Consider the following 27,532-nt stretch of genomic DNA (forward strand, 5'->3'; position numbering starts at 1 on the left):
GAGAGATGAAGGGCCAGAAAAGTTTTGTACGAGTCCTGAGTGTAGGGAAAGGCATCCGTTGGGTAGGTGTTTTGTTGGGGTGAACACAACCCTGTTGAAGAGCGGGCAGATGTTGACTTTGCAGACAGCTGCGTGGAGATCGGAGGCTTTTTTTGCCTTCCAGCTCTTTGATGTTGCTCTGACACTGGAGGTTCCTGCCCACAGAGCTCTGCCAGCAGAAGGGATGGTGTGAATAGCCTGTAAGCCCTTTCAGACCAGCGCAGCTGGATTAGTTTCAGCAGCCTGTGGCTGTGATTTTGAGTTAATCCAACAGGCTTTGCCTGAAGCAGAACAACCTCCTGTTGGCACAGTGTCCAGTTGGTGGGAAGTGACCCACAGCTGGGGACAACAGCACCTTTAAGCAGCGTGCCTATAGGCAAAAGTGGACATCTGGACATCTCGCTGCGGATAAAGGCCACGAAAAAGATAGTATGTCATCCCCTCTGTGTGTTTGCTAAGGTTTTCCTTCCTGATCTGATGGTTAACTCTCAGATGCTGTGTCAGTCTGTCCCTGTGCGCTTACAGCTGCGTGAGGTGTGCTGTCCAAGGCGTGGTGTTTATTTTCATGTGCTTTGATTGACTGCCACAAAAACAGGCATATATTGCTGCTGCTTTTTCCTAAAAATTAGGGAGCCCCTCCTGTGCTGCCTCTGCCGTAGTTAGGGCCCCCGTAGAGGCGGCGTAAGCCTACGGGCAGTCGGCTTGCCTTGCGTGGCTACCTTTGCTTGTTCTTGCAGATACCTTCCTCAGCCTGAGGGTTCGTAGGCCATTGCTGCTGCAGGGCATTCCCTAAAAAGTTTATTTTTGTTCTCCTCTCTGGAGTAAGAACACTTCCCGTATCTTTAGGTTAGGCCTTTTAACAGCGAAGAACAAACGGCTGAACCTTCTTATGGCTCTCTGTTTTGTTACCCTGGCTGTGAAGTCTGCTTCTAAGTTGGAATGTGTGCAGAGAAACTGTGACTGTCAGATCCCAGAGGAGCAGGGTTTGGTGAGGTGGAGGGAGGGCTGATGATAACGACTTACACAACTACCCTATACCTAGTGGCAGTTGTTTGCATCACTGGTTTTATGTTTAACCTTGTCTTTCCAGTCTTGCATCCTATAACGCGTGTTGTTCAAAGCACCAGCTTAGAGCCAACTTTGATTTCTACAGCTCAGAGCTCTCTGCAGTGAGAGGTCTCCCACTTCTGCCTGTGATGCTTCTGCTAGTCTGGACCCATCTGGTTCCAGCAGTAGATGACTGGCTTGCAGATGAGTGGCTGAATTTTCTTGTAGTAGACACGCAGCAGGATACACCAAAATACTGTGTCAGGCAACCTAGAGGATGCTGCTGATCAAAACGTCTTTCTCCTTTCCTTTCCCGTCTTTCTCCTTTCCTTTCCCTACTTTCTGAAATAACCAGAAGGTTGTGCTCTCATGTTAAGGATTTAGTTTCTTCTGTTTTCATCTTAGCTTCCCGGTGTTGCACTTCTCTGTGGCGTGATAAGACAGTCACGCTGTGCTGTTATCTCTGTGCCTTCTTCCATCGCCCTTCTTTGTAATGCCAAGTCCTGCCCTGATGCCACCAACAAGCCTTCGCCTGGAATTTGTTTGGACGGATCTGTGTTCAGTGTGTGATACGTAAAATTGTTCAGTCCTCTAATGGTAAACCCTTGTATCGACCGTGTTAAGAATATGCCTGTGCCAAAATCAGTTAGTGCTCTTAGATGTCACGTTGCATTCATTTCTTTGCTATGAAATACCAAGCAAGCTTTCAGAAGCAAATAGTGAGTGGTGCCAGGGGAGGAAGGGAAGTTGAAACATCTCTAGAGAGACCTGAAGGCGCTGGAAAGCAGTCAGAAAGCGTACCTTGGTCGTGCACCCCACCCAAATCGCTGCCTGAACTTAGAAGTACCGGCCTTAGAAGCCGTTGCTCTCACGAGAGGATAACGTGCGTTGATTTTGCTAGTTAAAGAAAGCCTTATTCCTTATCCCTCGCCAGCCTGTGTGCGTGTACTGTTTTTACGACTTGACTTCTGGTTTTAGCAAAGAAAGGCATTTGTTTCGGAGAGTAGAGACAGAAGCCAGCGACATTCTGTAACTAACAAAGCTGAAGGCAACTCATAGCTTCCTTTAAAGATTTTTGTTTGGGGTCTAAATCTGACTTTAAGTGTTGGGCACGTCAAAGGCTGCAGCTGGAGTTGTAAGTGCTCAGCAGTGCTGAAAACTGGATTGCAGCTCTCTGAGTGTTTGGAAGAAGGTACCTCCGTGCTCTTTTTAAAAGATGGTTTTCTCTGGCCTGGCAGTCAGTAGCAGTAATTCAGGTACTTTGTTTTGCTGTATTTTTGGTTTGGTTTTTTTTTTTTCTTTTTCTGGAAGTTACTGGAGAAGCTGGATAGTCCCATGCTGATGTTTTACAAAACTCGCAGGATGTTTCAGTGAGAAGTCACCTCAGAGTTCTCAGCCAGATAAAGTGGAAGGACTCTCCTGGAAATGTTTGGCGAGTATTTGCAGGGAATAGGGAATAACGCTGTCAGCGTTGATCTGCTAGGGAGAACATCTGTGTGCAACGCTTTATTCAAAGCAGATGGATAGCAGAGGGGGGAAGGGGTGGTGTTTAACCCTTGGTTTCAAGCCAGCGTTTCCCCCTCAGCTGCTCTGATTTGGCTGCATTTTCTGATCCTTGAAATGCTGACTCCTCCTTTTTTCTTCTTGTAAAGATCATCCTTGATGGGGAGGCCTACTTCCAAAAAGTTTTGCTCGCTAACACTATGTGGTGATTTTTTTGAAATACATGAGCAGTATGTTTTATCTTGCTTTGTATCTGAGCATTTGACATTGATTGAAGATAAATACATAAAAAATTGTGTGTGTTCCCTTGAGAGAACATGCCGTTAATGCCAGTGTACAGCTGAGGAACTGGAATGCAGGGATGCTTTGCCAAAGCAAAGAACTGAACCCAGGTTTTTCCCCATCTTACATCAGTGTCGTAACATTTAGACAGCTTTCTTAGGTGGATGCAAGCTGGATTTTTGTTAATGCATGATTAAGTCTGAGTATTTAGGGGAAAGGCAGTGACTTTGCTGATTTTATACTTTTTTCCACCTATCCCAGGTGTTTGTTTCAGCATTTGTTTCAGTTATCTGATTCAAGCTACCAAATAATATTTGAAAGAAAGGGGTCATCTTCTCAGCAGCCTGGGGGAACCTCTGCCGATATAACCACTGTTCAGGGAATGTGGGGTACCCAGCACATTCCGATAGCAAGCAACTACAACGTGAGCATAAGCTGAGGTTTGTTTTGAATGAGACCCGAAGTGACAGGCAAAGAACGGAACTATAATTTTATACCGTATGGAAGGGTGTGTGCTGTCATCCGTTGGCCTCCTCTCCGCCCCAATAGACAGCCAGGGGGTACGGCCCCTTATAAAGCTGTGGACAGCTTGGATTAGCTGTCCCAAAGTCAGATGCCAGACTGGGGGGCACAGGAGCTCGGGGAAGTTGAGCACTAAAGACACCGGGACACAGTTCTTGTCCCGAAGCACGTAGTAGTCTTATAGAGGCAAGGTGATGTGCTTGCAAAAGGAGAAAGGAGCGGTGGCAGGATGGAAGGCAGTGTTACAACTACGCTTCCATCATTTGACTTCTATTTTAGGAGATGTGACAGAGATGTGATGCATATTTTCTTTGCTGTCATGTTATGCTTTTATGTCAGACATGTCTGATATGTCTTCAGGCACTGAAAACCCTGGCTCATCTAAAGAAAACACTTTTTTTTTTTTTTTTTTTGTCTTGAGTGATTCTGTATTTGTCTGTGATGCTCGTAGGTTGAAAACATCCTGCTGCACGATCGTGGCCACTATGTCCTGTGTGACTTTGGAAGTGCTACTAACAAATTCCAGAACCCTCAAACAGAAGGGGTGAATGCGGTGGAGGAGGAGATCAAAAAGTAAGTGTTATTTTTTCCTTTTCAACTCGGACATAGTTTGTATTTGAAGGGCAATATTTTTCTTGTACTGGGACTAAATTTTACTCAGGCCTGTTGCAGCAGATTGGATGCTGCTGCACAGAAGTGGATGCTGCAGGTAAACAAGCGCCTGGGGGAAGGTGAAACAATAAGTTGAGCTCGATGTAATTGCTTTGGACCTGAAGGACTGAGCGTACTAATGCAGAGAAGTTGCCCACCTTGATGAGGTAGTGACGTGTTCTGTTATGTATGGGGTCAGTCTGCCGCTGTCCCTCATCTATCCTTGCTCCTTTGAGCTGCTGTACAGCAGATGACAAAATCCCTGTCCTCCATGAGCTGCTCCTCATAAATCCTTGCAGTGACTAAGGGAATGCATGGCCTAACTCCTCATCTCTTCAGAGAAAACGTGAGGACCTTGAGGTGTTTAATCTGGCTCCTCTTGCCCCACGCACGACCAGCTATAGTGGTAGCAACTAGGTGCACCTTGATGCTTTTACAAAGGGAACTTAGCTGGCAGTTCAGTAGGACTTAGACGAGGAGCGGAGCAGCCTCCAGGTCCTTGGTCTTGGTTTAGTTTCAACAACATCGCTGCTGGAGACTTTGCGGTCCTGTTAATACAATATTCTGGCTAGAAAACAGCATGCTAGAAGTGTGTGCAGATGCCTCCTTTTTGTTGGGATTCAATTACACCTGAGTGGATTTCCTGGACTTGTTTGACTGAAGTCTTTGGAGCGCTCCTAGGCTGCTTTGCAGTCCCTTTGGAATGCCCTATTTGTACACTTATTAACAAGTCTGCAAAAACTTTGCCGTTAGCAGTGCTTTCTTGTGATCAAGGTAAATAGCGTGCGAAGTGCCGCGGCAGAAATTACAGACCTACTGATAAGAAATCTTATCATAAGCGTCTCTTAAACCATGGCGCAGTTTCCAGCTTTTCTGCTTGTAGTGATTTGTTAAAATGAGGCAGACTTTAGCTATAGTTTGAGATACGAAAGAACCTTTCCCTTGCTGACAGTGACTCTGAGCAGGAGCCCTGGTATGGAAGCCTGTTTATTAGGAGCCACGTATCCGGCTACAATCTTTGTAATACAGTTGGCCAAAGCCCCAGCAGTGAGGACATTGCAGAGGACATTTGACTACTGACCTTGTTAATACCCTGACTCCTTGAATATTTCTGTCCTGGTTCTTAAAATGGCTGTACAGTTTTGTGAGTAAATTGCTTGCTTTAGAAAGGATCGTGGTTACTGCTGTGGTTTCACAAGGCAGTTTGCAGTGGTTAATATTTTATTGTTAGAGGTATGTAGCAGATGATGTCATTAAAAGATTTTTCCAATAGATTGTCGTCTTTAGTATCCCGTTCCCTAAAATGAATGCGGAAAGAGTGAATTTTGAATTATTTGGAAGTGTGACATTGTGAAAATGCATCTGATATCCGTTTCAACCTCACCGATAGATCTTTCTGCTACAGGTACACTACGTTATCCTATAGAGCACCAGAAATGGTCAACCTCTATAGTGGCAAACTTATTACTACAAAAGCAGACATATGGGTACGTATAAAAACCACTTAACATCATACAACCAGACTGCTTTCGTTACCATAATGATGGGGCAACTTTCTGGCTGGGGCTAACCTAGTTTCCGTAAGAGACTGGACAATTTCTGAATACAGAGTTCCTCTGCTTGACGTTTCTGATGAGTTACTGCTGAGCAGGGTGGCTCGTGGATAAAACACGCATGCTTCTTTGCATGCTACCTCCCATGTGGTTTTAATTAGAGATGTATGAAATGCCAGGGTTGAACAGTGCAAACCTGATTTCGTATCTTAAGAGTTAAAACAGAAAATTCAGAGTATTGTGACTTCATGTGCCTGGGTTTGGTTGCAAGCATGTGAAATCAAAGTTCCTGGTCAGAATTTAGTAGAAAACGGAGAAAATAGACCTTCCCCCAGGAGCAATAGTATGCTTATCTGGACAGTGTAACACAGGTCCGAGTTGTCAAGCCTGGCCAAAGACCAAGCTTTTGCGCTGCCGTTTCTAACGCTCAGTGCAATCTTGCCATGCTTTTCACGTTGAGAGCAAAATGCGACTGTGGTGTAATCCATTACTGGCTGACCTGATCGAGGGTGGAGGGCTTCCCTTTCGTTGGGACGGAGGTGAAAAAAAAGTCTGTGCTGTTCGTAGTGTAGTGGCGATTCAGCAAATGGGATGTGCTTGTAGACCCGGGCCCTGTACCGGTGCCGGGTCACTCGCCTTGGTGTTAGAGACCCAGAGAGGGAAGGTCACAGCTGTGACAGCGTGAGAAGATTGTCAGAGCCTCGAAGGCAGCCAGAGGAGAACCTAGGATTTGCGCTCCTTCCCGGGTAATGTGGAAAGGCGGAGACCCAAAGAAAGGCTCCGACAGCTCCCCGCTTCCTGGCGTGGAAGGAATTGTCTTCCAGTGGCCCACTGAGCCTTGGCAAGCGAGCACGCGGTGGTGTGCGCGGCGGGGCCTCGACTCCGGCTTGTCCTGCTTGTAACCTCCCTTTCCCTAAGTCTCATCGAGGTTATTTTAAACTAGAGTGCAATTTAATTGTGAAATCCTATGACAAAGGATAAAAGCTGATGATGAGTTGCTTAGGATTAGGAAATGTTTCCCCCTCTCCCCTCTGAGCTGGTGGGAGTGTTTCATAATTAGCCCTTTGTGCAAAACTTGTATTTTCTTTTGAAATAAGTGGTGGTTCTTGCTGTCAAAAGCAGCAGGGAAATAGATGGAGGGGTGATATAACCTAGCAGCCCGCAGACTCAGCTGCCTATCTCGCCCTGGTACATATTTTTAATGGTTGAAAGGTTGTTTGAACTTAAGCTTGGAAGCAGTTTGGATTTTTCTTTGTCAGAATAAATGTATTAAGGATGACGATTACCATTTATTTATTTACCATTTATTTACCATTTATTACCCCTATAGTAGAAAAAGCTAAAGCACGTTCCCCGTTATCTACAGCGGTATTTGGATTGTACCATTCCCTGCTTTGCTTCGGTTTGTAAAATCCTTTCCTCTGTTCTCTCTCTGTAGGCTCTTGGCTGTTTGCTGTACAAGCTGTGTTACTTCACCTTGCCGTTTGGGGAGAGTCAGGTGGCAATCTGTGACGGCAATTTCACCATTCCAGATAATTCTCGGCACTCGCAAGACATGCACTGCCTCATCCGTGAGTGTCTCCGACAGTGGCATAATCTACTTCCGCGGAGCTAAAAAAAAGCAGAGGTGTTTTGTTCCTATATTCCCTGCTCCTACAGTAAAACAGTTGGTGTTTATCTTCTTTTAAGAGACTTGCTTGCCCACAGGAGTGGATAAAGTGATCTTTTAGTAGCTTAGGAGATCACTGTTCGAAAGAAATGATGACAAAGAGATTTCTATGTGGCTAGGCTGTAGTGAACTCTGTGGAAAGGCAGGAAAACAGACAACCGTTTGGTTTGAGTCCTACAGAAACTTGCACAATAAGCCTATTTATGCAGAAACGTATTTCTCCAGTAATAAATCTATTTGGATAAGGAACTGAAAAGAGCCACAGTGACTTAGACTAGTGATAAGAATTCATCTTCTGTGAATTGAGAAACAGAACTGAAATGATTTATAAATAACCCACTGACTAGAGTGAATGTGTAATTAAGGGTACAATGCACTATTCTTGGCAAAGCTGGGGCAGCTCTCTTGTTTGCAGCACAGCATTTGATTTTTTTTTTTCGCCCCCCTAGCCACAATCTTGACTAACACAGAGTCGGATGTGTTTGCAGAGCAGCCTGGTGTTTTCTTTGCTTATGCAAAGGCGGGGGTATATGTGGCTGGCCTGTCTTCCCGCCCCGCTGACACACCGGGCTTGGATCAAGCTCTTCTACTGCGGGTTCGCTTGGAAATGCAGAAGTCGAAACCAATGCTATTCCCGACCAGGAAAGCTGCGTTTCCCCTCCCTGCCCTAGAGCCTTCGATAGCGGCTCCAAATTGTTCATAGCTGTGTCAGAAAATATCTCCTGGTCCATCCTGACTGTTTTGCCCCTTTCTCTCTGAGCCCGATGATCAGCTCGGCCCCGCAGACCACCGACTGGGTGCTTTGGAAGAGGCAGGGCACCCTGTTAGCACCCCGTTATACCAAACGTAGCTCTGCCGCACATGGCTCCCGTGAATCGGTCTCTTCTGCTGCTCTGATATTAGCCTCTCTGTCTTTTCAAGGGTATATGCTTGAGCCGGACCCTGATAAGAGACCCGATATTTATCAGGTCTCCTACTTCGCATTCAAATTGGCGAAGAAGGAATGCCCCGTCCAGAACGTCCAGGTGAGTAGCAAAGGAGCGGACTGATGTAGGGCTTGGTGGTGGTGGAGCCCGGAGGTGGCAGTTGCTGAATATTGAGCATTCTGCCATATTCTGTCGGTTGTTCCCCGGTTCTGTAATTAGGAGGGTCTTTTTGGTTTTTTTTTGTGGGTTGTTGGGTTTTTTTTTTTTTTTAATTGGCAGTGCTGTTTGGGAGTGGTTTTTTTCGGAGGTGGGGGCAGGAATCGGGGTTTTGTTTCATATGTCGTTTATTTCTGTGTGTCCCTGATTTGCCTCCTCACCCAGTTACCAGTGTGAGGCCAACCAAGAGATCTTGTGCGTGCGAACATGGAAAATTAGGCCACGCTTGTGAAACCGATTTGATTTCCAGGCACATTCATCATAGCGTGTGTAATCTGTGCTGCAGTTGGTTTTAAACATAGCAGTTCTGTGTCTGCCGTCTGGCTGGGACAGGCCAACTGCATTTGGACTGCATCAGACCTTACACAACCATCTGCCCCTTCTTAGTGTATCTTTATAGACTTCAACTGAAAAATAGAGTTGACGAGTATTTTCTTATGGTGTTATGGGCATCTATGACATGACATTCTATCTTGTTGTTTCCAGGTAAGAAGAAACCTATTTTTTCCCCCATGTTCAGGTCTTTGTGGTCTTTATGAATAATGTATGGTTTTGGTACTATTATGCTTGTATTTTTTTAATAGCAGTATTAATAAGTATTGCTGCTATTGTCTCCAGGTTGTCTTTTAAAAATACTCAGGTTGTGCTATGAAGCTTTGTGTTCAGATTCCACATGTGGTAAATGTGGAAAGTAAAAGCTGAACCGTATTTTTCCCTTGTAAAGACTCTCCCAAACTGCTGTCTCCTCATGACATTCACGTTGAGCGGTTTGTCCTGTGTCCAGCATGAGGAATAATTGCTTTGGATATCCCCCAATCTCCGCATTTCATTGGGATGTTTTTGCAAATTATTTTTGACTCTCTTTTCTGCTCTCAAAATATAAAATTTGGTGGTTTTGGGATCTGCAGAACTCTCCAATTCCCGCTAAACTCCCAGACCCGGTGAAAGCAAGTGAAGCTGCTGCAAAGAAGAGTCAACCAAAGGCCAGGTAACCACATCTGCATTATGCTCAGGCCTCTCTCTTTTTATTGTCTGTTGTCTTTCTGCCGTTTATTAGGAGAGATGCTTGGTATATTTAGCTGCTTCCTTGTGGTCTTACATTTACACATGGAGACAAACACTGCAGTCCTGAGGCTTCCGCTTCAACGACATAAATAACCATTGATCTGAAAGGCAGAAAATGCAGATATTAGGGGAAATCTTTCTGCATGGGGGGTTGGGATGGTGCTTGGGTGATACTCAGCATGACTCAACAGCTGGGCTTTTTGTCCTGAAGACATTGCTTGACAGCAGCCCTTGAAGCCCGTGCACTTAGATGAATCTACTGTGTCATCCATCCGGAGGCAGTACCCAGGGCACCTGAGAGCAAAGTCAGGAGAAAGACTGCAGCGGGCCTGGAATTGGCCCAAAGAACACGAGTCTGCTGAGAAACCGCACTGGGGACTATTGCTGTTTGAGTTTGACCCTCGGCAGATGATAACCTGACCCAATAATTACTGTATGGAATTGCTGTGATTTCTGCCAGAGTCCTGTAATTTCTTTGGGGGGGGCACACGAGAGCCCAAGCAGTCTCCATCTGAGGAGCCCAGTTAGCGGGGAAACCACTGCACTGCTGTGGTTTTTCTCCTCCCTTGCTGCTCCTTGCTCTGCTTATGAAACTGTAATGGAGACTTGTAAATTCTGTTGGACAAAACTTGTACCTTATTTTACTGCAAAGTGGGCACTCCAAAACCAGCGGTTTTCTTCAGGCTCTGAAATAAGCCATCTCTCCTCCTGTCCGTCAGTCCCAGGAGTCTGCTTTGTTTGTTTTTATAACTGAGTGCAGTTACCCTCACGTTAGCAGAATAACTTGATATCTAACAAGCAAATGTATCCACAGAGGGGCAGGGTGGTGTCTGGCTTCTTGGCTCTGTTGCTATGCATTTTTGGAGCTCAATAAATATTCAGCAGGGATCAAAGAGGTTCAATGACCCGATTCTGGGGTAGAAGGACTAAAGTTAAGGTACTTCTGAAGATAGCAATTTAGACAACTCTGCCCAAAGGCACCAGCTGCTCTTAAGCTAACGTGTTATGTCCTTCATCTGCTCATCCAGAATTCTAAGTAGATTTAAACAATATGTTGTAGCAAATATTTGAACGGGTTGAGTGATTTTGACAAGTTCCAGCTGTCCAACAGGAGAAAATGCCACAATTGGCAAAGAAGTCAAAACACTAGCGTTGGGTTAATTGTTGGGAATGCATCCGTTAAGGTTTACTGTGCTTGCAGTTTTCTGGAAAGCGTCGACGTGTGTGTCGGGATGCCCACAAGTATTTCACCTTTATCAGTCGCATACTGCTCAAGTATGGATGAGTTTTTAAACCCATACTGTGTGTTGCATGCGCCAACTATCAGGCTAACAAAGACTGTGCTCTTGCTGCTCTTCCATTTATTCCTTACTTTGTTTTGTAGGCTGACAGATCCCATCCCTACGACAGAAACTTCCATAGCACCCCGCCAGAGACCTAAAGCAGGACAGACACAGCCCAACCCTGGAATTTTACCCATTCAGCCAGCCCTGACGCCTAGGAAGAGACCCACGGCTCAAGCAGCCATTCAGCCACAAGGTGAAACGACGTTCTCTGTGCAGTGCCTTCGTGCCAGGCGCTGCGTTTCGCGGGGCTGTGGTGCACGTTGATCTAACGGATCTGTTTGTTTGGGGTTTTTTTTGTTTTTTTTCTTTTACCCTACCAGTTGCAGGACCTGCTGCCCTGGGCAGTGGTCAGCCTTCGCTCCCTGCAAGTGTCCCCCAGCAAAAAGCAGCACCTCAACAGGCTCCGGCACAGCCACAAGCCAAGCAGGCGCCCGCTCCGCAGCAGGCCTCGCAGGCGCAGCCCCAGGTCGCTTCTACTCAGCCGCAAGCCACACCTCAGCATCAACAGCAGCTCTTCTTGAAGCAGCAGCTTCTGCAACAGCAGCAGCAGCAGCAACAGGCTGCCTATTACCAGCAGCAGCAGATGATGCAAGCTCAGCAGGTAGGTGTGCACGGCCGTGTTTGTTGCACGCTTCCTGGGCTAGAGGCCTGCAAGGCCGTGTCTTTGCATTTATGGCAAGTCCCCTGGTTTTTGGGGTATAGGTGCAGGTTTTAGGCATCTTCCAATGTGTCTCCAGTTCTCTAGCCAGATTTTTTGCTACGCAAGGCTGGCATTTTTAACTGTCAACGTGGAAGGCCTTGAGATAGTTTTGTCACGTACAAACATAAAATAAGCAGCCCTGGTTAAGATTTTACAGCTCCGAGTGTTTCGGGGTCTTGAGGTCTATGCTCAACTGATGAGCAGAGGGGTACGGTTTCTCTTCTGCTCTCTCTGTACAAGAAGCCTGGTATGCCTTTTTAACAGTAAGATTCAGGTCTGATTTTGTGGTAGACTGTGGCGATAAGGAGGCCTGTGAACACATGATGTGTTAGACGGGATGTGTCTAGATGACAGGCTTGCGTGCCTAACTGAGGTGTTTGTAGCAGCAGCGATCTCTGCTAAAGCATGTTTAAAAGTGGAAGCAAAGGGCCAGTGAATCTTCCGATGCTGGGGAAAGGTTTGGAGTAGATAAAAATGGAGAAAGGAGTTTGGGACCACAGGACAGTGTGTGCCGTGGGAGCCCCACGCGGGCAGGGGTGACAGAAAGGGTCTAATGTTAGACCAGAAGGCCGTTTTCCACCGCTCCTCTGCGGCTGGTCTCCAAGCCATCGCAGCCTGTTACTGCTTTGCCACTTGCCGTGGCTGTAACCGTTCCCGTGGCTGGCCCCAAGTTCTGGTGGCGGTACCCTGGTTCCCAGCTGTGCAACAAGTGGCTCAACAACTGGTTGTTTCCCAGTTCCCAGTGATGCAGCAAGGAGCGCCAGCGCAGCAGCAGCTGATGCAGAACTATTACCAGCAGCAGCAACAGCAGCAGCAGATGATGGCCCAGCAGGCAGCAATGCAGCAGAAGACAGCAGTAGCAGCGGTTCAGCAAAAGCAACAAGCCCCGGCGCCGCCGCAGCCCCAGGCCCAGCAAAGCGCGGCCCAGCCAGCGCCGCCGCAGGAGCAAGTGGTGAGAGCCTTGCGGGAAGGAGTGGGGCAGCGGGATTTGGAGTACTGGCAAGTGCTCTCCTGCCAGGTCCTATCTTTTAAAATAAGCTCTTTTAAAAATTATTTGTACTTAACGCATCAGGATGGGCACCAGGCGACAGAACTACTTTATGTTGGTGCTTGTTTGGAAAACTTCCACCTTGTATTCAGGGCTCTGATGCAGAGGAAGGTGCAAGCAGCCTTCCTGGTTGTTTCTGGTGTTGGGATGACTTTTTTTCTTTAATGAATACTACGGAAAGGAGACTTTTCAAAGCACCATATCTAAAAATAAAGAAATAAATCTTCCACTTTACTAACCATCTGAACGTGCATCCAAAATAAATGCTCTTTACTTAATGGAAAATATGGCTGTCTGCAACAGGGAAATAGCCAGCTGTCTGTAACGTTAAAGGCAGGGGAGCTGTGCCAGAGGGCAGGATCCCCATTGCCAAAGTATCTCTGCAGTACATAGGGGAGGAAGCTGTGCCTTTTCCTTTCGATCCTGCGCAATCCCACCCGCTCTTGCCTGTTTTGGGGAGCTCAAAGGGATGCCCCTAACTCGAGCTGCGTGTTGGAAGGAAAGCATGTGGAAGCAGCAGGCAAGAGGAGGCTGCCCGCTGTTTCGCTGTACCAGGTTGCACGTCTGCAAAGCAAACAGTATCTGATAACAAACCACTTCAGGGACACAGCATTTGAGTCCAAGCTAAGGGTCAGTTTGTACTTGCTTGTTCACGAGCTGCCAGTCATTCAGGACCTAATTCATCTCTTGATTGTGCTTCCTTTGAAGTAACATCGGGAATTAATTTGACTAATAAACTCCATAAAAGCCAGTGACCTGAGCACTGCTGGCAAAGCATTGTTTCTTTTACTCTGATGTGTCTCAAGGCTCCACCACATTCACCCCCTTTGATTTTGTATTAATGTTCAGCACTAAGCTGGTTGTTAGGGTAAGTGACAAGCTTGGAGTTGTTGTGTTCCTGGCCTTGTTGTTTTGCTGAATGACCTGGGGCAAGCCAGTTTATTGAAATTGGTGGGATATTTTCAGTACATGCAGGCAGGTTTTGGATGAGGCCCATTATTATCTTGTTCTCCCTGTTCAGGAGAAATGCCTGAAACGTCGTATTGAAGTGCATCTCTAAAGAGCTTTGCTGTGATTCACTAGCACAAAAACAGTCTTAATTTTATTAAATCAGCTAGATTGAAAATTAGCCTTATCCCCCGGGAAGGCTGATCAGAATGGACACATCGGGGCACTTCTCCACTCCTGCAGCAGTCAGGAGGGGAAAGCAGTGGTCGGCTCATTTAAAAAATGATAGTGAAACATGGTCTCTGCAGAGCAGGATCTCTGAGCAGAAGATACCAAGCCAGGACCCGTCAAAACCTTTTCATGTCGCGAGACTTCAGCTTAATAATCTCTGCATTCATTTCTGTGGAGATTTCGGCACTGCCCTTTTATTTCTCGGCACCAAATGTACCGTTCCGCAGTGACCTATATAGCAAGATGTAAGGTGGGTGCATCAGAAGCAGTCAGGTCAGCTTGCTTCTCGGCCACAGTGAATTAGTCTGCCTGAAAATGCCAGGTGAAAAGCAAGACAGCTAAGCACTTGTTTGCCTTGCCCCCCTGTAGTTAAGCACCACGCTGGAAGGTAACTCTTCTCACTGCCCCTTTAGGTCCTTCCAAGTCTTTCATCTGTCTTCCTTGGCTGAAAATGGCCTGAGATGATTTGGGGTGGGGAGCAGGGAGCTAGTGCCCCGGCAGTGGAGGGGACGTGCGCAGCTTTCTGCTCTTGGCATCCTGGTTTTCCTGCTTTAACTCCAACCGTGATACCTTGCTGACGCATTTTGAAAAATCACATAATTGGAAGTGATGCTGCTGTTTAACACTACAAAACAGTATTTCAAGTATTTATGGGTTTGTGAGTTTGAGACAAGAGGGAGGTAATGGAAAAATAAGATCAGTCTGGGGAAAGCCCTTGAAGTTTCCAAAAGGTTTGTAGCTGGGCTGTCTTGGCTTACACCTAAACCAAGCATGCCTGTTTTTCTTCTCCAGATTCTAATGACAAATGTTGCTCCTCTGGGCCTTGCTTCCCCCCCCCGAAGAGAAAGCTAAGAAGGCTTCTTGCACAAGGCTTCTGCAGAAGACCTGTACGCCTTTAGGGATTTGACCCCAATCACACATTATCTGCTGGAAGAAGCACTGCTCTCCACCTTGCCCCACTCTGTGTGTCCATATGACGAGACTACTGCGCACTATGATCTGATTTCTGTTTTTACCTCTGCCCTGGATCTCAGCCTCTTTACGCATGAGCAAGTTTCTGACACCAGCTAGCCTTTACTAACAAGTGCTAATAGAGACTTTGCCTTAAGAGCTGCACCATAGAAAGGGGAGAAGGCCCCTGCTTGTGCATTTGTACTAATCCTGAAATAGTATAGATCCACAAATTCCCCTGTTTGTTTATTTTCCCCTCCAGACTATCCCCAGTCCATGACTTGAAGGTCAGATCCTCCAGCATCTAGCTGTTTTTTCACCATGGCTGTTGTTCACGACCAAGGACATACCGTTTTACTTTCTCTCCTAGATGCAGGCACAAATGAGGCAACAGCAAAAACCTCAGACCACACCCCCCGCAGCAGTGCAAGGGCAGAAGCTGGGCTCTCTCACCCCGCCGTCCTCCCCCAAGACGCAGCGTGCAGGACACAGGAGGATTCTGAGCGACGTGACCCACAGTGCGGTTTTTGGGGTTCCCGCCAGCAAGTCTACCCAGCTCCTGCAGGCGGCTGCTGCTGAAGCCAGTCTCAACAAGTCCAAGTAGGTGGCTGCTCACTTGGTGTCGAAGGGTGTGGAGGGAGGGAGCAGATGAGGCTCTTCAGAGATTTCCTAGGCAGAGCTCTGGGATGAAGGCAGGCGGCAAACCCTGTGGTATAAATGCGTCTTTGCCTTCCCAAGACCACAGTTTAGGGCTTGGCAGAAAGTCCCAAAAATATTCCCCAAAGGCAGAAGTCCTCCTGAGTGCTTCCGCGCTCCCCAAAAGCTGAGCCAACAGGGCCTTCCTTGGCATGACAAAAGCTAATGCCCTTTCAGCTGTTCCAGCAGTAGCCCTGGAAGCCCTTCACGCTTGCCGCTTAGCATCAGCGCTTCCCCAGGAGTTCTCGCTAGCTCACTTCCATAGTGTCTACAGGCGGGAAGCCTCCACATGGGCATTGCAGAAAATTGTTTCAAATGGGATGCTTATGATGCTTGTTCTAATGCCTGACACCAGTGCCTGACACCAGGATGCTCTGGTTAGGTTATGAGTAAATAAGGCTAACTGATCCCAGCTTTCTGGGCATGCAAGTACAATAACTTGTGCTGAGGGTTTTAAGTAGGAAGTAATTACAACGCAGTAGCTTGGACCAGCTCATAGTGCTGGCCGGAGGATTTCAGATGGGTTATTAATGACTGTTGTTTGGTTGGGATGATCATATCCAGATCTGCGTCCACCACACCCTCGGGTTCCCCAAGGACCTCACAGCAGAATGTCTATAACCCGCCCGATGTCTCCACGTGGAATCCATTTGATGATGATAACTTCTCCAAACTCACAGCTGAGGAGCTGCTGAACAAGGACTTTGCGAAGCTAGGTGACGGTAGGTTCACAGAGATAGTTTAATACCAGCCTGCTCTCAAAACGGAAGATGGCATGGAATGATGATGCTTTTGGTCAGATGCTGCTGGGGTGCTCCCATATTATCATGATCCTCTGTGCCTGTAAGAGCCAAATCCTTCCAATCTCCCTTCTCTGTCCCCGTCCTCTTTGCTGAGCAATTGCAATTAAATGAGCATGATCCTCAAAGGGAGAGGTACTAACTGCTTTTAAGGGGCCTTGATCAGTTGGTTGTAGAAGCTACAGTTTAAACTCTGCTTCATCTGCAAGTTATGATTTGCAGGAAGGGGCTTAAGTGACATACTGAAATAGTGTCCTAAAAATCTAGGTAAGTAAGCAGCCTTCAGAATGGAAGTTTTTCCCCTAAATCTGCGTCTGGCATTTCAGGGAAAGCTCCAGAAAAGATGGGCAGTTCCACAGAGAACTTGATTCCAGGTTTCCAGCCGGCTTCATCTGCAGCCCAGGCAGATGCATTTGGTGGCTCTTCCTTCACTGCTGGATCAGGTGAGTTGTGAATACGTCCTACAGGGCAGTGCCCCGGACAGCACTGCAGAAAGTGGCAACTCTTTGTCGTAGCCTCTTTAAAAGGAAGGTAAAACTGACATGAATTGAGCCGGGCCTTGGCACTGAGAACTGTAGGATAGGGTTGGCGCTTCAGCAAAGAAGGGAAGGTAGGAACGGCACGTGTACTTGTCACAGTTGGGTAGCAGAGACAGGGGGCACCGTCTGTAGGCAGAGGTGAGGCTTCTGGTGAGGGAAGAAACTAAGTGAACCCTTTAAGTTCACAGAAAGCTTCTTAACATGTTGAAGGTCTGTGCAGCTCATAATTAGAAGTAAAATATCTAGCGTGCAATAAGGGAATTGGACTTGGAGACATTGGTCAGACATGCTGGAGGATATTCCTTGCCTGCAGTTGTTAGGCTGTATGAAGGAGAGGAGCAGGGATAATAATGTCTCCGCCACAGAATGAGGAGCATAGCAGAGACAGGAGTGAGCAGGGAGAATCCTCAGAGGAGAGCACAGTGAGAAGTTTAGCACTGGCTGTGCTGTCTGGGTCCAGAGGCCAGGAGTCCTTGGCTGGTCTGCGAGCTTTTCTGCAGAGGCCTCTGCCTGTGTGACCTTGGCTGGCGTCTCCTTTGGTACCCAGGTACCAAGGTTTTGCCATGAGCAGCCCCTTCTATGCCGAAAAGACTCGGAGAGTGCTGCTGCTTGTTTCTAGTTCTTCAGCATCAGTTCTCACTGAGTGCAGCAAAGACCTGCCAAGGACAGTATGGGAGAACAGCTTCCAGGGGCCCTGAACGCAAGCAGTCCTCTGCCCCGTCCTCTGCAGCCACTGTTACCGGTGACAAAGGCAGCTGTTGGACGCTTCCTCACTGGAGCACACCAGCTCTTGGCGAGAGGAGTCCTGGGAAGAGACTGAAGAGTCCTTTGTGGGGCGAGAAGTGACAAATCCATTTCCGCTTATTTCTATTTATAAAAAGAGATTTAGAGGAGCTTATAACTGAGCTTGGTATCGGTGGCTCTTACCTGAGAATTAAGGAGTTGAAGTCCTTGAGGCAAGAGTGCGCTAGGGGGTTGCTTTCTGAGGTTTGTCCAGCTGTTCAGTGCCCTGTGAACAGTTTGTGATGTTCTGTCAGCCTTTGTGGAGTGATGTTGAGCAGCAGCAGCTCCAGATTCAGCTGAAATGTACCTTCTGCAAAGCCCGAGAAACAGCTGCATGTTCTGGGCTTTCTGGACGCTGTAGTGCGTTCAGTTCTTTTAGCAGTTGTCTTTAAAATGTGCCCCCTGACTCTCCTGCCCTGTGGTTTGGCATAGGAAGGTGTCTTGGAAATTCTCTCGGTGCTGACACTGGGCTGGGCACTTCTAGCCCTTTTCTTTTTCTTTCCTCATAGATATGAGCCTGTCTGATGCAAGACGCTCTATCTTTTATTTCAGACAAAGAGGCCCAACATGGGGGCTGGCCTGCTGCCTGTCCTTTGTTAAGGCGTTTCACCTTTTGCGCCGCTGTAAAGCGAGATAATAGTACTTCCCTTTCAAGGAATGTTTTGAGATCTGTGGGTTAAGTTGTGTTGGAGAGCTACGTGGTGATAGTCATTTTGGTTTTATTTTCTTTTCACTAGCAGCATGTTCTGAGCGTGCGTGTGTGTGTTGTTCTTGTCAGGCCGTAGCTTGGACCCTGTTGAGCTGTGCCTGTGCTGAGATTTTGCTCGATGCTTTCTGCTTTTCTCTCTTCTCTGTTTCACTCTGCCTTTTCTCTTCCTGGTTACCAGCTGAAAAAACGAAAGACATTCTGAGTTTGGACACTAGCCCTCCTCTTCTGACTGTGCCTGATCCTTTCATTCCTCTCCCATTATCCGACACGCCAGGTAACCGGAACTGAGTTTATGGAGGGAGGGGAGATTTGTTGTTTGTTTTGTACTCTTAATCTTCCAGTTCTGTTTCTAGGCACACCTGAAATCCCGGGCCTTAGTCAATGGTGCTGGGCACTGACAAGCCGCTGAACTCAGTGGTGGTAACGATGTGTAGCGCTTTCTGCCATTGAATATCGGCGTGGTGGTGAGAGCGGTGCTGAGCGCAAGAGCCCTTCGTTTTCATGGCAGACCCTAGGGTTATCGTATTGTTTCTAATGCCAACAATGTTGGTGTCTTTAAAGGTTCAGTATTCAAAGCTGAAAATAATCACTGGGTAATTACCTGTTCCGACCTGAGCCATTTTCAAATTGGTCTCCAACTTTGAAATTGTAGTTTTTATTATTGTTAATCTTTCTTTCCCATAAGAGTCAGTGTTTCTTTGGCTTCCAAGGTCTACTGCAAATGCGTGCTTCATGTGAAGCACAAGTTAACACGTAACCTTTACTGATTTGGCAAACTTTTCTAGTGCAGTTGGTAGCTATTTCCATTTACTTTGCAGTACTGCGTAAAAGTCTTTCCTGTGTGCACATTTCTGACTGCAGCAGCCAACACTTTTTAGCACAAGATTATGTAAGTGCTTAGGAGCTTATTTGCAAATCAGTGGGATTTGGAATATGGGAATGTTTTTCTCTTGGAGTTTCTCTAAGCCCTCTGGTGAATGTGCGTGACGGGTCCCTTCTTGTCAGCTAGCCCCAGAGGACAAGCGCTTGTTACAGCTCTCACCCTTGTCCTCAGCTCAGTAGGACCCAAGCAGAGGGCCCAAGCTTCAAAGCGATGTGCTTGTAAAGGTGGCATCTCTCCATGGAAAGTTAAGCAATTCAGGAAAAAAAACCAGCAACTATTTTTTTCCGTAACTGTGTGAAACTTGCTTCCTTCTGGTTGATGCCCAAAGAGCACAAGAAATGTGTTTTGGTTCAAAAGGGATTTTACTCATAAATGCTGCAGTTCAAGAAAAGCAGCAGAACTTACAGGCTTTCTCCCCTATGCGAGCGCTTGCCAGGAGCTGACCTGCCCAGCTCTAATTTGAAAAGAAGGCAGATGAATGCACATTTTTCTTCCCCACCCCCCCAAATGCTACTGGAAATGTTGGGTTTCCTGACTTGAAGTCTGTCAGCCCAAACTACTGTTTAATTCTCTGCCAGCGTGCTCAGTGCCTACAGTTGCACACCAAGATGGTGGTTGTTCTCCTTATTGGCTATTGCGTTTGATACGGCACAGCCACGCGAAGCAGCAGTCGCAGCCTTAGCTGCGGGAGCTCTGGAATTCTTTATAGTACAGAAACCACTGCGGAGAAATTGCCTTTCCACCCTGCCCTTGGGTGCAGATAATCAGAGCAGCAGTTGTCTGCAGTCTTTGTGCTGCCAGGTTGCTCGTCCCACAAATCTGTCCCTGACCGGTTGCCTATCTTTGCAGGCGGGTGCTAAACCTTCTTTTGCTAATCTCTGTGCCTGCGTGCGTCTGGTCCTGTTGAGTTCAGTGCATCTCCTTCCATGGGGACAAAGCAGGGGCCAAGGGCATGCAGGAGACCTGGCTTTGTTGGGTTCCTGCAAAGACATCTCTGGGGTTTTTTTTAAACATAAAATTTGAGGCCAGGAGCTCATGACTGTTTTCAGGGACCAGAGCTACAGACGTATCCTTAGCTTTGAAAACTGAGAGGGGTTGTCTGTGCTTGTAAATTCAACAGAAAAGATAAAAACCCTGGATTCGGACTCGGGTTTTCAATCTGTGCGTCTGCCATGCAGAACAGAGTCGTCTTTGTTCTTCTGCGTCTGCGTTACCTGTGCAGAGCATCCCCGCAGCAAGCGGGGGGGGCTCGGAGGTGGGGGTGTGCTGCGCGGCGGGCACTCTTCGAGGTGTGCCCTCGGGTCAGCGGGGCTGGGACTGACTTCAGTGCCCTCGTCTACCCGCATCTCCAGCTGTACATCTCCAAGCTGCCTTAGTTGTGTGCAGAAGCAGCTGAATTTCTTTGGATGCCTGCTAAATATTTGCTTTCTGTTTTGGAATATTTTTATTTCTGAGAAAACCTTGATAGCGAATCCCATTGGTTTGAAAACATTTTATGCCTGTCTTTTTATAGACGGGGAGCATGCATAGCCCTTTCAGAAGTAAAAGCGTGAGGCTTTACGCCTTGGTTACAAGAGCAGCGTTGTTCAGGAAGGCTTTCAGTACAGGCATAAGTGAGGCTTTTATTTGGTATTTTCCCTGTTTGTCATACAGAGCCAGTTCTGTCGGCTCTCTGCGCTCCAAACCTGCGACAGCTGAGGGTCCGGCTGAGAGCTCAGCTTCTCTTTTGGCTGAAGCCGCAAACTTGCTCCCTGTGCTGGCTCCTGAGGGTGCAGCTGGCATCGCTTGAATGTTGGCCAGAGACCTCTTGGGGCTTTCCCACCTTTCCTCTGGGTGCTCAGAAGGACAGATGCGCCTTTCTAGCACAGATTCCTGAGAAACAAGTAAACGATGCTTAACGCATGACAAACAGCCATAGGGTGCATCCCCAGACAGCCTACATGTGTTCAGATGGAGGAGCGCGCCGCCGTGGAGCTGCAGCCAGCAGATGTGGCTTTAAGTACGACTGCTCGCTTGTAGGTTTAGCGAGATCACCCTTTGGGTTCTGCAGTCAGCTAAACGTGCACAGCAGAGCCAAGCCTTGCACAGCAGGCTCTAGCCGACTATCCGGGTTGCATGGATCACGGCGCTGGAGATGAAAAACAGCCTCCTCTAAGATATTATGCATTTGTTGTGGGTAACAAGCTCCTCAGTAAGTGCTTCGAGAGAAGAGGTAACGTAGCAGCCTATAGAAAGCAGAAATACCAGCTGTAGACAGCAATCAGGTGGAAGTAGAATGGTTTCCAGTCTATTCCTCCTTCTCCAATGTATAATGGCTGCAATTCTTAATGGAATTGTAACTAGTAAGAGGAGCTGGCAAGAGGGATGTAAAAATATGGCAAAACATCTGTTAAAATAAGGGAGAATTAAATATTCATGCTGAAAACATTTTTCCTTGTGCATGTGTAGGAAAGTGAGCCAAGTTCTTCTTAATAAGCTCATTGCAGGCTTCACTGCTGATTAATCATAATGGAGTATTTGATCAGAATGGTAATTTCTCTGCTACATGTGGCTGGGTCTGTCAGTATGAATTTAGCTTGTACGAGCATGGGAGGCTAAATTTGCACAGGGCATTCTGGAGACCTGAAATTCAACTGAGTTACGAAGCTTCAAGACAGATCTTTCCCTTTGTCACTGAGGCTTCTCTCCGTGAACAGTCCCAAGTCTAGGGGTTGTATGCCCGTTCTGTACAAGAGGTTTTGTTTCTTTTGACTTCATTTCTATTGGCATGAATGGACTTCGGACTCGATTCTGAAAACCTGCTTTGCAGAAGGGTTTAACAAGAGGTTTGACCCGGAGTATGCGAAGACTTCTGCTCTAGCCCATGACCCTTATTAACTGCTGAAATTGCAATGCTGAAGGGCTGTCTTGACGTAGTTACCCGCACTCTTCAGTCAGGAAGAGTCCTCGTAGTGCCAGGAAAGGTTTTAGATATATCCTCTTGACTCTAGAAACACCTGCTCAGATAAACAAGTTTTTGAGTAAGTGAAGAGTGAACCCAGTGAAATGCCCTCCGAGGTACTGCCGGAAATACGCCTTTCCAGCTGTTGGAGGGATGGTTGGTTTGGGGTGGGAGGGGGGTGTCTCCTCCTTGCTCTGGTTCCAGGTAAATACTCTTCTCCCAGGCACCCTGTGCCATCAGCAGTCCTGGTTTATTCTCTCCTCTCTGCAGAAGAGGAGAGGGATGAGGCAGTGGGTGTGGGTCCTTGGCAGCAGAGCAAGCAAGGAGAAGTTGTTGAGCAGCAGCTCTGAGGTGTAAGAGCTGAGAAAGAGGAGCTCTGCTCCTCCCCGTTACTGGATGGAGGACAAACTCCCCCGTGCCGCGGATCGTGTCGGGCCGAGTCCGTGTGCGTGCAGGGCGGTGGGGGCCTCTCGGCATCGGTACCAAGTACGATGCTGCCTTTGCACAATGAGGCAATCTTTTTTACCCCCTTTCAAAACAGAATGGATCATTCTTTGCAAATTGACACAACATTGACTCCCCGCAGTAATTCAGCATCTTAGCTGCGGCTGAGAGACAAATGTGTCTTTAGTGTAGTTAGTTATTTGTTTGAAGAACAGCAGCACCAAGCGGCCTCTGCGACATTGTCTTGGCCATAACAGAAAGTGCGATAAGAGAAATTCCACGTCCGGCAGAGCTAAGTAAACACGTAGACGTAGCTGGGGAAGGAAACCCAGGCCAAGAAAGCATGCCTGTGCCATCTGGGCACACACTGGCTCCTCATTTTTGATGAAAAGGCAAACAGCATTGCTTATTAAAGAGTCATTATCACGTTGGAGTTCTCTGAGGCTTTTAAATAGCACTTTAGGGATGATTTTTGCCTTTTTATTTCCTTCAGATACCCACGGCCGTGTGTGTTTTTACGTTAGCCCGAGAGGATGCTTATCAGGGCTAAGGAAGTAGGTAACTTGCCCTGCAATTTCACAACAAAATGTGTCCACGCCCTTGGCCTCTCTCTAGAGCTAGCTATGAAAAGTGTGTGGCCCTGATAACCATTCCTGCTCGAAACATAATTGGCTTAAAAAATAGGAGTTTTAAGGAAAACAGGATTTTTCTCATTGTACTCTGATGCGTGGCCTTCAGGAGCTGGGTTCCCAGGCTTTCTCTGCAGGGTGCTCCAGCAGCGCTGCGAGCTGGAGGCGAGTTTCAGGCGATTGCAACGTTTGAAGAACTGGAAATGGGAAAGAATTGGGAAGTGTTGAGATCAGATTGCTGAAGCTGGCAGTTTCTAGCACCTGGAAGCCTGAGCTAGGACTCAAATCATTGACATCCCTGTCAAAACACCCAAGTTCAGCTGCTTTAACAGGCCACTATTACTAATGTAGGAGGGCTTTTTTTTTTTTTTTTGGCACAAAATACTTGATGAAATGTTTTTAATCAGCATAACTCTACCCCAGGCCCATAAATTCTGAGAAGATAACTGTATGCCCACCTATGTCGGTGTTTATAACAACTGTAAAAGAAAAACTGTGTTTCTAATAAGAACTTTTATTTGCACCAGGATGATGCATTGAGATAAAGTAATTGCAGGCACGCACAAACACATATTGGTGCGTACTAACGATCTGAGTTTACATCTTGAGTTGGGAAAATGCAAAAGGAGAACTACTTATCTGGTAACTTGGTGAATTAATTGCCGTATTATTAACCGAGAGTATAATACAGTGTTTTGGTGACGTGGAGCAACAAAGCCAATGGACCACTGGAATTGCAACTAAATGAGTGTAAATAGTATCTAGTGTTGTTTCCATCTGGGTTTTGAGTTTGATCTGAAGGGGTATTATTTGGCAAATATTTGAGATCTTGAAAGTTAAACTAAAATTGTTTGACTTTGGTCTCTTAGGGAGCCACTGTTAAATGTTGTCCTACTATTCTCTGTGGTGTTTTCGAAGTCATGTGCGTGTGTATTTAAAGCATGCCAACTGCTATATTTTTTTCTTCTCTTTCCATTTGTGCTGTATAAGAAGCAATTCAATTTGACAGGAACTCCATTAGGAAAATTAAAGCCCAGTGCCTTCCCTTGATTAGTCAAAGTCCTCTGCTGCTGAATAATGTACAGGGCTTCCTTTAATCTTTAATACTCGATTAATCAATAGGCAGAAATCTTCCCGAGTGACTAATCTATACCTGCCTTTGTAGTTTGCCCTCCCACTCGCAGCACGGTTGACTTGGCAGGATTTTTACAACCTTGTCTTTCTTTCTCAGTTGACATCCGAAGAAAAGAACTCTGCTGTGTGCTCTATTGAATTGTCTTTCTTTTTGCTATTCCTCCGCAGTACACGAGTGAGTAACGTTCTTGCTGTGTGCGGTGCCTGGCTGGTGGACTTCTTTGGCTTTGAGATGTTGCATCTTGATTGTTCAGCGCGTTACCAGCGTATGACAGATTTTTGCCCTCCGTTCCCTTTTTAACTTGCAAGTTTCTCAGGAGTCTTTTTATTCTTTCTAATAGCCTGCTCTAACGAAAAACCCGTTTGCCTCCCTTGTCTCTTGATTTATCTTTTTTTCATAATTCTAGTCCTTCTTAAAATGCTTTCTGCATATACTTTGTCGCTTAACGGGTATATCGCCAAGTACAAATGCAGCATGCCAACTTGTAGTCTTTGGCAGTGGTGGTGTTGCAGATGCAAAGTCTGTGCAAATTGACTAATTGTAAATCTCAAAAATCAGATTTGTGCATGTGCTGGAAAGGAAGGGATCTGAAGAAAAAGGTCAGAATTTTGTCACTGAATTGTCCAAAGCTGTGCTCCTCAACATACGCATGATTGATCTTGCTTTCTTGTCCCATGATATAAATCCGTAGTTAATTCTGCTGATGCTAAATGGCGTTACTCCCTTCTTATGTTGGGGCAAATGAGAGGAAAGGCTCTTGCTTTCATTCCCAGAGGAAGTGATTTGGTTTTCCAGTCTCTGAAGCTACCCACATCTGCTGTTTGGGGATGTCTCTGAGAGCTGTTAGCTGTAGGCTCCTGCTTTGCTCTTTCTGCAACGTGTTTTGCTTACTCTGACTATGATAGGAAATGATCGGTAATTTCTTACTGTGAGGAACTGGGAACTTGGGAAGGAGGCGAAACGTTCGTCTAAAGGCTGCAGTATGTGGCTGGGCTTTAGCTCTGGAAGGGGCTGGTAGGGCACTGTTTAATCCCCCCTGCACACTTTGAAGCTTAGGCACCTTCTTAAGCCTTGTTAATCAGTCTTGCTTACTCAGCCAGCCTCCTTCCGAGCTGATGCAAAGCCGTGGCAAACTTGCTGCCATCCTCTCGGGACTGAAAATGGGCAAAGTAAAAAACCCGAGAGAAAATGAAATACCAGCGATGGGATCAATCCTGAACCCGAATCACGTTTGCTTTCCCTGTGACCTGGCGAGCACCTGGCAGGTTTTCGGCAGGCTGTCTGGGGAAGAGGATGCCCCCAGGAGGCAGCCTCGTGTGGGAGTACAGTTACCGATTAAAGCACACGTTTCCCAGCTGGAGTTTGATAAAAGCCCTTCCCGAGAGCCCTTCAGGAGCTGTACGATAGAAAATACCTTTGTATTGCGTTACATTTTCTTAACCATTTTTATCCTTGGGCTTGTTCGTATGTCTGCATATGAATAATCTGGACATGTCTATTAGATTTGAGGCAGTAGGACCTCTGATACTATAAAATCCTGAATTTAACTGCATAGGGATTGATAGAGAATGTGTTTTGTCCTGTCACACTCCAGTCTGAGCTCTGTGCGTGCACAAAACTTGTTGCAATGGGCCCTGAAGCTGCAGCATAGAAGTTGTTTCTATTTGCTGGTTTATTTCTGGCTCCGTTGCTGTTTGCTGCGTAACTGATCTTTGCCATCGCGACCACTTCTAAAAAGCAGCTTGTGATGGCGTGCCCATGTGCCTGGAGAGTCACAAGAAACTGGTACTGTAGTGGCAAAACGTCTCTCTTGGTTTTTCTCCAGTAGAAGATCTTTGCTGAGGGGGTGGCAGATGGGGAGGGTGTCCTAGAGAAGCCCGTACCCGAGGCCGTAGCCTTCATCTCTCTCTGCAAATGGCAGATAGGTGCTGCGTGCCGTTTGCTTCATTGGTGGAGTCTGTTCTGCAACTGATGATCGCTTCTTGCGTGTGTGACTTGGAACTGTTGTGTTTGTACAGATAAGACAAACGAGACCAGTTATCCCAGTTTTTCCTCTTCTTGCACTGCTGTATTTCTTACTTACTCAAATTACTTAGCATTGCTGGCTTCTCACCATCTCAACCATGACTTCACTTGCAGGTGAAGCAGCTTTTCTCTTGGAAATTAAAATTAAACTTCTCCTAGAGAGTTCCCTTGGTAGCAGGAACCGAAATGCAGTTCAATATTAGGAGAGAGACTTGTTTTTTCTTTCTAGGTCTGCAGATAGTTAAACTGCAGCTGCCTAACGTTGATGTGCAGGGAAAGTCTAGTGCGCAGGAGATGTGCTCCCTGAGTCACTGCTGTGATCGTTGGAGCTACGGTGAAGCAGAGGCTTAAGAGCTGGGTTTATTTGCTGCTACGAAGGCATGTAGCGTTCTTGGACTTGAACGTCTGATGTGGATTCAGGAAAAACTTCCCTTAGCACATGTGTGGTTTTTTTTTTTTTTAATAAGCATGTTGTGCTAAAGAGACCAAACCTAACTCTTGTAGAGAAGGTATTCCTGCTAACTAATGCAGAACCGTGGAATTTGCTGGGCCTTCGCTAACTTTTCCTTCGCTCCTAGCTGAACATGAATTTCCCACCACTTAAAGCGACTGCTGTTCCTTTATCTCTTATTCCTACAGGTTAGTACAAGACGCAAGACAAAAGAGAAACCAGGGAAAATAACTGCTAGGCCTCAAAATAGACTGAGGCATCTGATTTTTTTTTTTTTGTTACTTTTGGTATCTCCTTTCCCACTCATCCTGACACCTTCTTGGTTTTGTCAAACTTCTCAGCCTGACTCAAAAGGGATGAAGTTCCTTTCAATCATGCCCTAAGAGAGGCAGTGGCTATCTGTCGCAGCGCTGGCAGATCAGCACCAGCAGCGACGGAAAGAGGAAAGGAGATCTCGTGAGACAAGTGACAAAATGAGACCAAGAACCACTGACAGCCTAAAGCTTTGCAGAAAACCAGTTGAGCCCAGGGGACAGGAGAGAAAACTAACCTGTAGGGAGAAGAACACCGTGTTTATTCTCATAATTTCTGTGTGTTTAAAAAGTGCGGCTGAGCTTCTATAGGCAACTTTCTAGTACCCGACCAAGGCAGTTCCACTCTGTTAAATGGGAAATCTGCAGTAATGAAAAAGGAGGAAACTGGAAAGGTAAAGTTGAAGGAGGGAGACTTCAAGGAGCAAGACACTTGGGAATGGGATCATAAAAGTAATGATTACTGTGTATATGGGTTTGAAGACGGAG

At 46.7% G+C, this 27,532-nt stretch overlaps 1 protein-coding gene across 4 annotated transcripts in view; it reads left to right on the forward strand.

The window, feature by feature from the left end:
- Nucleotides 1-27,532, forward strand: part of LOC309601822 (glutamine--fructose-6-phosphate aminotransferase [isomerizing] 1) — a 142,051-nt gene that overhangs the window by 32,515 nt on the left and 82,004 nt on the right. For all 4 annotated transcript variants that reach the window (XM_082334987.1, XM_082334981.1, XM_082334983.1 and 1 more), the window contains 11 exons: nucleotides 3,845-3,966; nucleotides 5,450-5,531; nucleotides 7,036-7,168; nucleotides 8,188-8,291; nucleotides 9,317-9,396; nucleotides 10,858-11,012; nucleotides 11,140-11,420; nucleotides 12,256-12,471; nucleotides 15,068-15,297; nucleotides 15,958-16,115; nucleotides 16,520-16,636. In XM_082334987.1, coding sequence (XP_082191113.1) covers nucleotides 3,845-3,966; nucleotides 5,450-5,531; nucleotides 7,036-7,168; nucleotides 8,188-8,291; nucleotides 9,317-9,396; nucleotides 10,858-11,012; nucleotides 11,140-11,420; nucleotides 12,256-12,471; nucleotides 15,068-15,297; nucleotides 15,958-16,115; nucleotides 16,520-16,636 — 1,678 coding nt within the window. The remainder of the gene's footprint in view (nucleotides 1-3,844; nucleotides 3,967-5,449; nucleotides 5,532-7,035; nucleotides 7,169-8,187; nucleotides 8,292-9,316; nucleotides 9,397-10,857; nucleotides 11,013-11,139; nucleotides 11,421-12,255; nucleotides 12,472-15,067; nucleotides 15,298-15,957; nucleotides 16,116-16,519; nucleotides 16,637-27,532) is intronic.

Source organism: Platalea leucorodia (assembly GCF_965183815.1).
Source record: "Platalea leucorodia genome assembly, chromosome: W".
NCBI classification, from domain to species: domain Eukaryota; kingdom Metazoa; phylum Chordata; class Aves; order Pelecaniformes; family Threskiornithidae; genus Platalea; species Platalea leucorodia.